The 15,084-nt window shown below is 47.2% G+C and overlaps 1 protein-coding gene across 11 annotated transcripts in view; it reads right to left on the bottom strand.

The window, feature by feature from the left end:
* The window catches only part of MX1 (MX dynamin like GTPase 1), a 34,586-nt gene extending 21,141 nt beyond the window's left edge, over positions 1–13,445 (bottom strand). The window contains exons 1-8 of one of the 11 annotated variants that reach the window (XM_063720792.1): positions 13,215–13,445; positions 12,071–12,169; positions 11,509–11,620; positions 8,791–8,866; positions 7,238–7,382; positions 4,597–4,789; positions 3,474–3,611; positions 788–942 (exon numbers count right to left, since the gene is read on the bottom strand). In XM_063720792.1, the coding sequence (XP_063576862.1) occupies positions 788–942; positions 3,474–3,611; positions 4,597–4,789; positions 7,238–7,342 (591 nt within the window). In that variant the 5' untranslated portion in view covers positions 7,343–7,382; positions 8,791–8,866; positions 11,509–11,620; positions 12,071–12,169; positions 13,215–13,445. 11 annotated transcript variants of the gene reach the window in all.
* Positions 13,446–15,084: the final 1,639 nt, after the last annotated feature.

The following is a 15,084-nucleotide window of genomic DNA, read 5'->3' as shown; positions in this document are numbered from 1 at the left end:
CCCATAGACCTCAGATCTGATGGTCACAATGAAAAATGGTGGCCAAAAAACACCACTTCACCCCTAAATCTTTAATCTGTAAAGTAAGATTCACTGATACTAAAATATCATTATACCTATTTCTTTCTTGCTTGTTTTGTTTTGTTTTTTGTTTTGAGACAGATTCTTGCTCTGTTGCCCAGGCTGGAGTGCAGTGGCACAATCATGGCTCATCGCAGCCTCCCTGGTTCAAGCAATCCTCCCAGTAGCTGACAGGTGCATGCCACCATACCTGGCTAATTTTTTAACCTTTCTTTTATAGAGAAGGGGGTCTCACTATGTTGCTCAGGTTTCTGTCAAACTCTTGGGCTCAAGGAATCCTCCTGCCTCAGCCTCCCAAAGTGCTGGGATTATAGGAGTGAGCCACTGTGTGTGGTCCATTATACTTATTTTTAATGCTCTCTTCCCACATAAGACCCCTTCCTAATACACAGCACTTTAGATATGCTGCAAAATGTATATAACCAAAAACGAGTCATTGCATAAAACATAAAACAAATACATAGAACACATTTCCAACTGTGCCCGCTGGCCTCACTTTCTCCAAAGAAGCTTCCATTCAACTTGACGGAAGAGACTGTGACCAACGGGCTCTCTAAATTCCCCACTCACACCTCCAAATACTAACTCCAAAACTCAGCTCTGGACTCAACGGTTACTCTGATACAGTACCCCCTTTCTCCTCCCACCCCTCCCACAACCCCATCCCCACACCATGGCCAAGGTCAGAATGGGTCTGAAGTCTGACCTTATACCCAATGTCAGCAGGCTGATTGCCCACAGCCACTCTGGTTATCCCGGGAAGGTCTATTAGAGTCAGATCCGGGACATCTCGGGAGCTGATCTCCAGGGTGATTAGCTCATGACTGATTCCCATTCCTTCCCCGGCGATGGTATTCTGGGCTAGAGAAGAGACGGGGAAAATCAAACCCAAACAAAGCTTAGGATGAAAGGATCTCGTGATGGTGAATACTCTGAAAGCATCTTCTCCTCTCTGCGAGTCACGGAGAAAAGCATATTTGGAGCAGATTCAATTTTCTGTGATTGAGATGAAAGAGATCTCAAAGGATAACTCAGTATTTTCCCTGCTGTTGGCCAGCATGGTGTGTAAAGAGACCTTGTGAGAACATCACCATGAGTGACACCCACTTAGACCAGTCCAAAGCTGGGTGGAGGCAAGAAGTTCTTCCTGGTAGCATTTGTAAATCCTTCTCATTGATGTCAGTAGGAAATTAGCAACCAAGCAAAATAGAAACAAATAAAAATATATGGAAATGCCTAAAATATAAACTGGAAAATTATATGGGGGGAAATGTGCTTATTTTAGCTAAGATAAGCACTGGCTGTTAACATCCCATTAAGAGATTTTATTTTGCTCCTTCCTCCTTAATGAATTTTAGGATATGAATTTGTTTCATCAAATTGTTGGCTAACACCACTTTACTCTTTTCTACATCTAGAATGCCTTTTTGGGATGTTTGATATCAATTTAGAACTTAGGAAATAACAGTGGTTATGGTCCACTAATTGTTCCCCCAATATCCGTGTACCTGCCATGTGGTCATGAGATCAGGTTCTGGCCAATGGGCCATGTGAAAATGTTATGCGCAACTTCCAGAAAGTGTGCTTACGAAGGCAGAGAGATGCCCCTTGCCATGGTCCAGCTGGCTTCAAAGTGGACTTGCTGACTAAGTCACAGGGGGGCCTTGGAAACAGAGGCCATACCCATTGAAGAAATGGGATAAGAATAAGTCTTGGTTCCTGACACTGGAATCCCCAATCAGCTCTGGTCTGCTCCGCTTCAGACTTATATGAGAGGGATAGAAAGCTTCTACATTGTTTAGACCACTGTGTTAGCAACTTGCTGGCACAATGGCATCCACATTCCCTTCCATCCCTGTATGCACACTACTTTACAGGGTGCCTTTGTCACTTCCATGGAGAGAAAGAATCGCTCCCTTGAAATTGGGCTTGGCCACGTGACTTTCTCTGGCTAAGGGGATGTTACACAGTGTGACACCAGGAGAGATTGAAAGGTGTTAGATGTCGGGTCTTGCCCTCTCTTGCTGCTGGGAACCCCTCCACCCACATTAAGAAGTCCAGCTTAGCCTTCTGGAGGGTGAGAGACCACACAGACAGAAGGCCTGGTCACTCCAGCCAAGGGCCATCCTGGACCATCAGCCCCAGCCCAGCTAGCCCAGAGAAGAACTGCCCAGCTGGTCCATCAAATCATGAGAAATAAAAGTGGTTAAGCCATTAGTTTTAAGATGGGTTTGTTACACAGCAAGGGCTAAGGCACACAGTTATTTTGAGTTTTCTGCTGCAGGCAGCCAACCTAATTCCAACTAATTCAAAATCATGGTTTGTCAATAACATTATTTATCTTTCTATAAACAGTCAACAAATGTGATTAATGCTCCATCTTTACAAATGCTAAACTCTTCCTACTGCTGGGCATCAGTTCATGTCTCTTTAGTACCTTCCCAGTGTGAATGAAATTTAATCATGTGACATGCTAGAAAAACATGAAGGTCGACAGGAAGATGTTATCCATGCATCTCACAGAGGCTGTTTTTTGTCATCTACTCTGCCCTGTCTACACTGCTGGTGTCATTTCCCCTTGCAGACACTTAAAATTGATCCTTATGGTTTGCATTTATGGAGGCCTGCCATGAATTAGCCTAAGCTGGGATTATGCAAACACAGCCACTCCCCTTTCTCAGAAAAGGGTGCTGGTTCTGAGTGGGGTTCAGTGACGATCCTGTCTACAACGTGGAGTTCCTTGTACAAAGGAACAGGGGGAGGAGCTCCCTCACCCCCATATCTGGCTCCTCTTCCCGCCAGATCTAAGTAGGGAAGCCCTTGAATAAGGGACAGATCGTCCATATTTGGGGACTTTTTAAAATTCACATTATTCTAGATACTTACATAATAAGCAATACATGTGTTTTTGAGACAGGGTCTCACTGTTGTCAGGCTAGAGTGCCGTGGCAAGATCACGGCTCACTGCAGCCTTGACTTCCCAGGCTCAAGCAACTCTCCCACCTCAGCCTCCTGAATAGCTGGGACCACAGATGCATGCCACCCTGCCCAGCTATTTTAATTTTTTTTTAAGAGATGGGGTCTCACTATGTTGCCCTGGCTGGTCTTGAACTCCTAGGCTCAAGCAATCCCCCCGTGTCAGCCTCCCAAAGAGCTGGGATTACAGGCACAAGCCACTGTGCCCGGCCAGAAATAAATTATTGCTATCAGATGCTGATATCCAAGCGTGCTGGTCATAATGAGGTAAAAGAAGTAGAAGGAACCAGGGCCTGATGTGCAGGAGAAAGGGGTCCTAACAGCACAGGCCCAGGGAGGTGGGAATATGAACAGTTACAAACAGACCCCATGCATGTCAGAAGGCTTGACCAGGCATCCAAACAGGGGATACTCACCTTTATTAATTTCCTTTTCTACCTCTGAAGCATCCGAAATCTCAATCTCGTAGTCCTGGTAACTGACCTTGCCTCTCCACTTATCTTCGTTCACAAGTTTCTTCAGTTTCAGCACCAGCGGGCATCTGGTCACGATCCCTAGGAGGCCACGCCCACATCAGTGCTCCACTTTGCTCTTAAAAGATCTACATAGCGCCTTAGGCCCATGGTTCTCAAACTTTTATACAATCATCTGGGGAGACATTTAAAACTGGAAACTTTCTGGTCTTACCCTCTGATATGCGGGGACATCGCACTGTGTCTGGGTGACCTCAAGAACATGCATTCTGAATATGTAACCCAGGTGAGTTTTTGCTTACTAACGCTTGAAAGCCACCACTTTCGGCTTCCTGCCTCATCCCAGTGTTCTGCCATCAGCTCAGGTGGCAGACCACATCGGGAAACCCCCGAAACTCATCCAAACATCTTCCATTATCCTCCCAACATACACACTCTACCCCCATTAGGAAAGCATCCTGCTGCTACCAGGCCACCTTACAACTGTCCTCCTACTGTAAACTCCTTCCATATTCTACCTACCATGCCTGACCTGTATTGCAAGACCCATCCCAGGCCTGAACTCTTTGAGCCCTCACTGATATAGTTCTGAACTGGGGGACCCAAATGCGTTTATTCAGATCCTTCTCAAACTGTAGATTACATATGACTTACGTGAAAAAAATGTGCAATGAGACAGCGTTATGAAATGGTGTTCCCTCCAAATTCCTATGTTGAAGCCCTAACCCCTAATGGGACTATATTTGAAGACAAGGCCTTTAAAGAGGTAATTAAGGTTAAATGAGGTCATTAGGGTGGGCCCTAATCCAATATGACTGATGCCCTTATGAAGAAGAAGAAGAGACAGCAGAGATGCTTGTGTGCAGAAGGAAGGCCGCATGGGGGAGCCGTGAGGAGGTGGCCATCTGCAAGCCATGGAGAAAGGCCTCAGGAGAAGCTAAACCCTGATGTTGGACTTCCAGTCTCCAGAACTGTGAGAAAATAAACTTTTGTTGCATAAGCCACCCCGTCTGTGGTATTTTGTTATGGCAGCCTGAGCAGACTAACACAGAATGTAAGTTCTTACCGCTGCCTCTGGGAAGGGCAACTCCTGACAGTGCCTCCAACACAGAGCTCTTGCCCGAGCTCTGGTCCCCGATGACGGCGATGGCTGGCAGGGCCAGGTCCTGCTCCACACCCAGAGCCCGCAAGGAGTCAATGAGGTCGATGCAGGGGCGCACCTTCTCCTCGTACTGGCTGCACAGATTGTTCTCAGCCACCTGGAGGAAGCAAAAATGGAGAATTCTTCATGGCCTGCAGATCATGCTCATGATATGGTTTGGTTCTGTGTCTCTATCCAAATCTCATCTCCAGTTGTAATCTCCATAATCCCTACGTGTCGAGGGAGAGGGCAGGTGGAGGTAATCGGATTCTGGCGGAGGTTTTCCCCATGCTGTTCTCATGATAGTGAGTTTTCATGAGGTCTGATGGTTTTATAAGTGTTTGGCAAGTTCCTCCTTCAGTCATTCTCTCTCCTGCCGCCTTGTGAAGAGATGCCTTCCTCCATGATTGTAAGATTCCTGAGGCCTCCCTAGCCATGTGGACTGTGAGTCAATTAAACCTCTTTTTTTTAAATAAATTACCCAGTTTCAGGCAGTTCTTTATAGCAGTGTGAGAACGAACCAATACACTTCATTAAAGACGGCCAACTTCAATAAGTCTAATACACAGGTTACTGGAATCCCCAAAAGAGAATGGGAGACAGAAAAAAATATTTGAAGAAATAATACATACAATTCCCTCAAACTTAATGAAAACCATAAACCCAAAGATCCCAGAAACTCAACAGACATTAAGCACAGCAAACATAAACATCATCAAGCCTAACATGATCAAATTGCTCAAAACCAGTAATAAAGAGAAAATGTTAGGAGCAGCCAGAGAATGATATAGTGTGAGCAGAGGAACACAAATGAGAAATCTGCTGTCAATCTTATCAGAAGCAATAATAAGTGAGAAGACAGTGAAGCAGTATTTTTAAAGTACTGAAAAACACCATCAATCTAGAATTCCATACCCAGCAAAAATATCCTTTAAAAATGAAGGCAAAACAAAGACTTTTTTAGCCATTCGAAAGCTTAACTAATTCATTACCAGCAGACCTGCACTACAGGAAATGTTAAAGAAGTTCTTCAGGTAGAAGGAAAATGATATTGAATGGAAATCTGGATCTATACAAAGGAGTCTATACTAGAAGGGGCAACTACTACACTTTTTCGTATTCCTTTGCTCTCTTTATTTAAAAGATAATTGAATGTTTGAACATCAATAATAACAATGTATTCTGGGGTTTATGATGTATGTAAAAGATGCATGATAGAAATAGCATGAAGGCTCAGAGTAGAGAGATGGAAGTACACTATTCTAAGGTTCTCGCACTATACATGAAGTGACAGACTATCACTTGAAGGTTGACTTATTAAGTTAAAGATATATACTAAAAACACCAAGAGTTATGCTTAATAAGACAACAAAGGAGACATGATGGAATCATAAAAAATAATCCAAAAGAAGGCAGAAAAAGATGAAAGGGGGAATGAAGAACAGATGGGACAAATAGAAAACAAATAGCAAGATGATATTCTCAAACCTAATTATATTACCAGTCACATTAAATAGAAATGATCTAAATATTCTTAGTCAAAATGACTTCGAAAAAGAAGAACAAAGTCAGAGGACTAGCATTACCTAATTTCCATAATTACTATAAAACTAAAATAATCAAAATAGTGAAGTACTTGCATAAAAACAGAGAAAGCAGCAGACTTCACACTCGGTCCTGCCCACCTACCAGCAGCTGGGTGCAATTTTCCGAATGTGGGCTGACTGGGGTTCAGGAAGAAAATATGAGAAAATCATTTTGTCTTTTACCTCTTTCTAATGACTATTTTTGTGCATGCTTCATCATAGACATACGTTTTTACTAGAATAGCTTCTTTATAACAGGACAAGAAGCTATTCATATTTGGGGTTAGATGATTCTTTGTTGCAGGGGCTACCCTACACATTGTAGGAGGTTTAGCCAAATACCTGGCCTCTATTCACTATTCACCCTGAGTTGTGGCAACCAAGATGTCTCTAGACCTGGCCACAAGTTCCAGGGAGCAAAATGGGCCCTGACTGAGAAAGAACCACAGCCTTACCAAATGTACGAATACAATTGGTAGCCTCAGTCTTAGTTCACCTTATAACTTTTTGTTTGTTTTCATTTATTTATACTATCTATTTACAAAAGTGTGTCAAACATAATAAAGCAAATATGCATGTACCAACCACTTGGGTTAAGAACACAAACACTCCCAGTACTTAGGACATTGCACACACCTCCCTGGGTCAACTCCTTCACCTCCAGAGGGTCCCTCTATCCTGAGGCTTGCAATCATCACATCCTTGCCTTTCTTTATAGTTTTGCCACCTATATGTTTTTCCCACAATGGTATATTGCCTTCCTGTTTACTACTAGTAGCACCTCCACCCACGGTGAGCTAAGGCAACGAGTCTACACATGGTTGTAAGTTGGCAAGTAGAGGGTCAGGATCTGCGTCCTGGCACAGGAGAGGCGAGAGAGCAGGCATCTCTGGGCAGCAGTAGCACCGCTGTAGAAAAGGGCAGCCTCGAATGGGCATGGCTCATGTCACATGGATAGCAACTTTCAGAGAACAACTTACCGAGCCCAGATTTTTCTGGGCCACGTTAGCATCTCCATTCAGTAATACAGGGTGGGAGGCAGCAGCTGGATCAGCTTTTGCGATGTCCACTTCGGAAAGAACCATCTTCCTTCTTTGTAAGGTAAGCTTAAAATAAAGCAGATGCCTATTGAACAGATAAGCAGCTGGGTACATTCAACCATGGAACCAAACCCACTACCAGAAGGGAAGGCCCGTGGAGGTGGGGACTCTGACTAGTTGTTCATGGTGATGTCCCCAGAGCGTAGAAGAGTGCCTGGGACACAATGTGTGCTCACTGGCTCTTTATTCACGGAAAGAGAAACAGAGTGACCCAAAGAAGCCAAGGTCAGATGAAGACAAACGCTGCCTCCCTGCTCAAGGCACTTCAAGAATATCCCTCTAGGCCGGGCCCCAGGGCTCACGCCTGTAATCTCAGCACTTTGGGAGGCTGAGGCAGGTGGATCATGAGGTCAGGAGTTCAATACCATCCTGGCCAAGACAGTAAAACTTGTCTCTACCAAAAATACAAAAAAATTAGCCAGGCATGGTGGCGGGCACCTGTAATCCCAACTACTCGGGAGGCTGAGGCAAAGAATTGCTTGAACCTGGCAGGCAGAGGATGCAGTTAGCTGAGATCACGCCACTGCACCCCAGTCTGGGCGACAGAGAAAGACTCTGTCTCAAAAAAAAATAGAAGATGCCTCTGTTCCCCAAAATATTTTCTAAAACTATCTCCTGTCATAATTTTAGGTTGAACTTCAAAAACGTTTTCAGTATAAATTTGAATAGTTGCAAAGGATACAACTTCTGATGCAATTGTAATACAATTAAAAAGTTTACATTTAAAGGCCGGGCGCAGTAGCTCATGCCTGTATCCCAGCACTTTGGGAGACCAAGGCAAGTGGATCACCTGAGGTCAGGAGTTTGAAGCGAGCTTGGCCAACACAGTGAAACCCCATCTCTACTAAAGATACAAAAATTAGCTGGAAGTGGTGGTATGTGTCTGTAGTCCCAGCTACTTGGGAGGCTGAGGCAGGAGAATCACTTGAACCTGGGAGGTGAAGGTTGCAGTGAGCCGAGATCGCACCACTGCATTCCAGCCTGGGCAACAGAGCGAGACTCCGTCTTAAAAACAACAACAAACAAAAACTTTACATTTAAAAATAAAATTGTTATAGAACTGTTTCCAATGTAGCCAAGAGAATCCAAATATTATGGTAATTTGATACCCAAACCTTTAGTTTAAAAAAGCTCTAAATCTTTTATGCTCTTTCTTTTGATCATCAATTTCATATTTTCATTCTTTTACTCCCACAAATGGGGGAAATGAAGTATCATTCATTTTGCTCTTGAAAGCATGTAACTGACTGCCTTATACTTGTCTGCATTACAAATACACATGTATGTATTTGAAATTCATTTTTAAAATGTTGTAGGACAAGTGCCTAAATATGAAATTTTACAGTGTGTAATAATCTTGGATAAAAGTAACTGAAAATCTTTCTCCTATGACTCAAAATAAATGTTAAAGAAAATAGCATGCACCAACTTACCTCCAATATATGTTCCTTCAAATAAAAGTAACGTCAACAAGTGAAATGGTATCACAGAGCTGTTCTCCCGCACCTCCTTGAAATCAAGCAAAGTGTACAAGTAAGACCCAAACCCGGAGAACACCCGAGAGTACCCACCCACCCAGTCCCATTCCCAAGGCTGAGAATGGTGCGAGTGCAGGAGGGGTGTGCTCTGAAGCCGATTCTGATTTCCCAGAATCCTTTCCCTATGCTTTGACTATTTTAATAGATGAATAAAGCACAGAGCTTTGCTGCAAATCTGCTGCCTGGATCAATAATATGTAAGGATGCTCTCCTTGCTTCTCCTTGCAGGAATCTCCCCCGAGAGCCACGTGATATTTGTCAGTACCATGAGGGTTGAAGGGACAGGTTGTTAAAACAAAACTCATCACCCCTGCCTGTCACCCTGCTCTGTAACATATCTAGCTGCACACCTGAGCCAATGCCATTTCTCCTGTCACACTGGAGTTCACAGAAACGCCCATGTCAGGAAGGCCGGGAAGCACTGCCATGGGTTCATACTGCCTTGGCTAAAGTACACGTCCCCGACACCAATACTTAAAACTATCCTTTTCTGTCTCCCATCCCCGGGTTTATACACTTCCAGGGCAGGCACCCTTGCTTGATTTGGAAGGGAAGAAACGGATGTATTCCTTTTTTTTTTTGAGACAGAGTCTCACTTTGTCACCAGGCTGGAGTGCAGTGGCGCGATCTTGGCTCACTGCAACCTCCACCTCCCGGGTTCAAGCAATTCTCCTGCCTCAGCCTCCCAAGTAGCTGGGACTACCGGTGCATGCCACCAGACCCGGCTAATTTTTTGTATTTTTTTAGTAGAGATGGGGTCGCACAGTGTTAGCCAGGATGGTCTCAATCTCCTGACCTCATAATCCGCCCACCTCTTTTGTCAGGTAGCAGTGGGATGTTTATAAAAGGTAATCCATTGTAAACGGTACTTATGGAGTCTGACAATCTGGGAATTTATTCCCTAAAACTCCCATGCCTTTGGAAAGACCTCATGTGCCCAGGGCATCCCAGGCTCGATATCAAAGACCACCACTTCATTTGCCTCTCAGGAGTACCAGTCTTCTGGGCTATGGTTGCCTCAGTTGGCCTTTCTGCAGCCAGATAAGGAGCATCATTGAGATCAGGACTTGTACCTCATGACCGCAGGTTCCACTCAATCAGCTGAAACAGGACTTGGTGAGTAAATTCCTTTCCCTAATTTGCTTCATAAAATGAGATCCTCTGAAAGCTAAACCTTATGGGTTTTGTCTGTAAACCATAAACGTTTGTACCTTTCCCTGATCATTTGGAACATCAGTTTGGATTTCAGGGGCAGGGCAATCTCGGGAGTTCAAACCGGTTTCTTACTCCTCCATGGAATTTGGCATCCAGCTGCAGTTTTCAAACTGAACTGAGTGCAGGCACCAGTTCCGGCCTTGGAAGAGCCAAGAGGTGGCGACTCCTAGCTCTCCATCCCAAATTGCTCCTAAAATGTCTTGGCTGCACCCTGTGTTTGGAGAGGAGGCTGCAGGGTTCCAGCCCTCCAGCCACTTGCTACTGCACAGCCCCACTGGTCAGAGCCTGAGGTGTTAGGTGGGCATGGATGGGGTTATGCACCAGGCTCTTCTCACATCCTGAGCAACTGCCCCTGTGCAGGGGCTTCCTTCCGTCCCCGCCCAGGGCAGGTTTGTGCCCATGATATATAATAATGACTTGTGACCCTAATGTCTCAAAATGGAGGCACTCATATTAGGTGGCATTAAGCCCATAGTAAGTTTTTTTCTTTAGAAACAATAAACATACGTGTTTCTCACTTTCGCTCATAGTAAAGGGGTTTTTCTTCAAAGTGGTAAGCATGTGTGTGGTAGACTAAGGGGATGAGGGAACACTTGCTGTGGCCCAATGCCACCAGAGACCCCGGTGGATAAGGACCCAGTGGCACGCACACCTGTGGAGGATCGCAAAAGCGACAAGGGACTGGCAATGTCTGAAGCGTTTTTGGAATCTTGGCAGTGAGATTTCTGAAAGCTTCTTCCTGACTTTGGCAGCTGGGCAGCCCAGGACGAGGCCCCTGGAGGAACAGATTTCCCTCTACCACCCAGCACTAGAGAGGGACTTCTGGACTCCCTGGAGTGGCTGTCAGTGGGCTGGCCTCCAGAGCCTCCACTGTGGGTCCTTACCCTAATCACTCCCTTTAATCATTGTACTGTGAATGCTCAATTGTGTGTGTGACTCTCTCACAATAAATCCTGAATTTGAGAATCACTCATTGCCTGCTGGGTCATCCTGAAACCTTTTGGGAAAGTGAAAGTTAGCACACAGGTGGAGGAAACCCGGTTAACATAACAACTAAAATGAACCTGACTGGGTGCAGTGGCTCGTGCCTGTAATCCCAGGGAAGCCAAGGTGGGTGGATCACTTGAGGCCAGGAATTTGAAACCAGCCTGGCCAACATGGTGAAATGCTGTCTCTACTAAACACATACAAATTAGCCAGGTGTGGTGATGTGTGCCTGTAATCCCAGCTACTCAGGAGACTGAGGCACCAGAATCGCTTGAACCTGGGAGGCGGGGGTTGCAGTGAGCTGAGATGGCACCACTGCACTCCAGCCTGGGCGACAGAGTGAGACCTTATCTCAAAAGAAAGAAAGAAAGAACAAAATGAACCAAACGGCCCACTTAATTTCGGCTGTACCTTGGAATGGTGGCTGGATGGCGGTGTTCTCCACTCCAGATTTCAGGGAGTGGGAGTTTTCATGTAGCCTCCGACCCAGAACCGATCTCCCAGCAGTGTGGCAACAGAATTCCTGCAGTGAGGGTAAAGGTGGCATCCAAGGTTGTCAGGGGGGTTCTCTCCTTGTGGTGAAGCTTCCTCAGCTCAGACCCCATAGAGGAGCAGGGATGGAAGGTAGGATTCAGCCCCCTTCCTCTCCCAAAACCCCTAATAAGGACCACCTACTGCCTACGTTCTAGGAAATGCCTAAGATGGAAGAGGCTACACTTTCCCAACATAATCCAGTCTAGTTTTTTCTTTTTTTTATTCTTTTAAGTTCTGGGGCACATGTGCAGAACGTGCAGGTTTGTTACATACGTATACATGTGCCAATCCAGTCTAGCTTTAAAACTAACTCTTGCAGGACTGACATTCACCTTTTCTTCTGAAAGCGTTTTTCCCCCCAAGCCCCGCTGGCATTTAAATTTGTTATGAATAAAAGAGAGAACATCTTGCACTTTAGACCAAATGCACTGCTACCTACCAAAGCCCCTGAGCTGGGTGAGCAGGTGGGCGGCAAGGGCGCGAGGGAGGCGTGTCCACTGCGACGCTGGGATTCCTGGCCAGCAACTGCAGTCCAAGGCTGAAAGATGACACAGCCATTTTAGGAGCCCTTTGGGACTGACACCGGGGGTGGAGGTAGAGGCGTGGTTAGCATCACTGGACTCTACTTCCCAATAACAAACGTGATTTAAAATTTGACCAAATAACTTGGGCCATCCCAATTGCCCCGCTCGGCAGTCACCCGCTGTGAGTGTTGGTGGGGTGGGAGCGCAGGTCTCAGCTGTGCCCGGGTTCCTTCTGCCACCCCCGGGACAGTCCTGCCTCCCTTCGTCCACCGCACCCACTCCACGATCCCGGCCAACTACGATGGAGCCTGAGGGTGCGTCAGCCCCACGCGCCGCGGAAGCCCCAGGCATGGCATCCACCGGGGCGGTGGTGGGGAACAGCGGGCAGGGGTCTTCACGCACATGCCCCATCTCGGCCCAGCTCGGAACCCCCTTTATTCAGCAGGATCGGCGAGAACTCCTTGAACCTTCCCTCCCCAGCGACCTCCGCACTCTGACTTGGGTTTGCTTTCGCGCGTTTGCAGGAAATAGAAGTCGACGGAAAGCGGTGGTCGGCGTTCGGGTGGGCTCGCGGCCAGCGCAGCCGTGGACGTGAAACTTTCCCGGCGCCCTTCCCCGCTTACTAGAGTCCCTCGGAGACCTCCCCCGAGCCCCGTCCCCCACCCCTCCCCAACCTCTCCTGCAGGAAGGCCGCGGGTTAGGGAGATGTTTCTGATGAGTCATCAGAAGCCTGGGCGGCCTGGTGGGAATCAGAATCAGGCGTGCTCGGAGCCCGCCCATCAGCGCCCTTGCTATGATGATGATGATGATTACTGTTAGTTACTAGCAGCCGAGAAGGTGCCCCCGCCGTGCCCGTGCTCCGGAGCGCTAGTCTCCGCCACGAACGCCGCTCTCCCAATGCCCTTCTCCGCGCTCCTAGCGCGGTTACTGGGCGCTGCCCCCAGAAGCGACACTCACCGGTCCCTGCGCAGTGCGGGAGTGCAGCCTCCGCTATCGCTCGGCTGCTTTTACCCCGCGCCCAGCTCCGCCCCGCGCCGCGAAGAAATGAAACTCACAGACCCTGTGCTGAGGGCGGCTCCGGGCGCAGAAACGAAACCTAGCTCCTGGCCCCGCACCGGCAGCAGGTTCCTCCCGGGAACTTGCGGGAGACGCAGGTTCTCGGGCCCGAACCCAGGCCTGCTGAATCAGAGGCTCGTTTCATCAGGCCCGTCTGAGGATCGGGGTGCTCCGGAGGCTCCCTAATGGCCCGGAGTCATCCAAGCCTGCACGTATCCTTGAAGCTAGGCATGCCCTTCCCCCCGTCGGTTTTGAAAACAGATGCATTGGTACTTGGGGGTCTTCAATTCCCTCCCAGGGCTCACTGGGATGATCCCAGCACCAGCAGGGACTCCCAGGCATTGTGTGCCAATGGCTGCAGAGCCCCTCTTGTCCCGAACTCCGTCCGGCACTCCCACCCCTAACCAGGCACACCCATAGCATCTTCCTCCTTTCCCGTTTCCCCTTGTCCACTTCTAGGCCTCCCTGGAGTCTGGCTCATCTGGTCTCTCTCCAGGGTGGAAAAGGGTGTGTGGAAGGAAAATAAAACAAAATAAATAAAATAGTAATAATAAAGCTTAAAATAATAAACATAACATAGGTAATAGTTAACATTTAGTATAAGCTATTTAGAAGTAACACAGGCTAAAATTTTAAGCAGCCTCTCCCAGCATTGTAACAAGTTGCAGATGCAAGCTTATCTTGAAAGCTTATCACCTGCCTCCGGACCCCAGCCTCCAACCTTAGTCCAGCTTGGAGGATGACTAGTCAATATAACTAAATCGCCAGTTTCCTCAGAATTGTCACGGGTTAAGTAATTTACTGTCTTTGTCTGAAACCTGTATCCTACCTTGTTTTTCCTGTCTCAAAGGACATATAAGCAAGCTGCTTTCTTTGCTGGGGTTGGCAGGCATTTTGGGCATGAGCCTGCTGTTGGCCCGAATTAAAAGTTCTGTTTTGGTCTCCAAAGGTCTCTGTCTTCCTTGGCTAGAGTTTTACTGCAAAGGTGAAAGGGGTTGGGGAGGGCTGAGTCAGGCAGACCCATGGGTGGCCCTCCCTTTGGGAGCTCCCATTCCCGGCTAACTGGATGTGAGTGGGAGATGGTATTTCCCTTCGGCTAACTGGATGTGAGTGGGAGATGGTATTTCCCTTTGGGAGCGGTTGGCACCCCACCTCCATTCTCCTTAGCTCAGCTCACAGTCCCTTACAAGCCCCCGCTAAAGACTTCCATGATTAGGAAGGGTCACCCCCAACCAACCCCAAGGCCCAGAACCTGCCCCAGCTTTATGAAGGGGTGGGTTGCCCCTCCACACCTGTGGGTGTTTCTCGTTAGGTAGAATGAGAGACTTGGAAAAGAAAAAGACACAAAGTGTAGAGAAAGAAATAAGGGGACCCAGGGGACCAGCGTTCAGCATATGGAGGATCCCGCCAGCCTCTGAGTTCCCTTAGTATTTATTGATCATTCTTGGGTGCTTCTCGGAGAAGGGGATGTGGCAGGGTCATAGGATAATAGTGGAGAGAAGGTCAGCAGATAAACACGTGAACAAAGGTCTCTGCATCATAGACAAGGTAAAGAATTAAGTGCTGTGCTTTAGATATGCATACACATAAACATCTCAGTGCCTTACAGAGCAGTATTGTTGCCCGCATGTCCCACCTCCAGCCCTAAGGCGGTTTTCCCCTATCTCAGTAGATGGAACATACAATCGGGTTTTATATGGAGACATTCCATTGCCCAGGTTCGGGCAGGAGACAGATGCCTTCCTCTTGTCTCAACTGCAAAGAGGCGTTCCTTCCTCTTTTACTAATCCTCCTCAGCACAGACCCTTTACGGGTGTCGGGCTAGGAGACGGTCAGGTCTTTCCCTTCCCACGAGGCCATATTTCAGACTATC

Source organism: Pongo abelii, chromosome 22, assembly GCF_028885655.2.
Source record: "Pongo abelii isolate AG06213 chromosome 22, NHGRI_mPonAbe1-v2.0_pri, whole genome shotgun sequence".
NCBI lineage: Eukaryota > Metazoa > Chordata > Mammalia > Primates > Hominidae > Pongo > Pongo abelii.
Note: the sequence above shows the minus strand (reverse complement) of the source record. Positions and strands in the feature narration are given on the sequence as shown.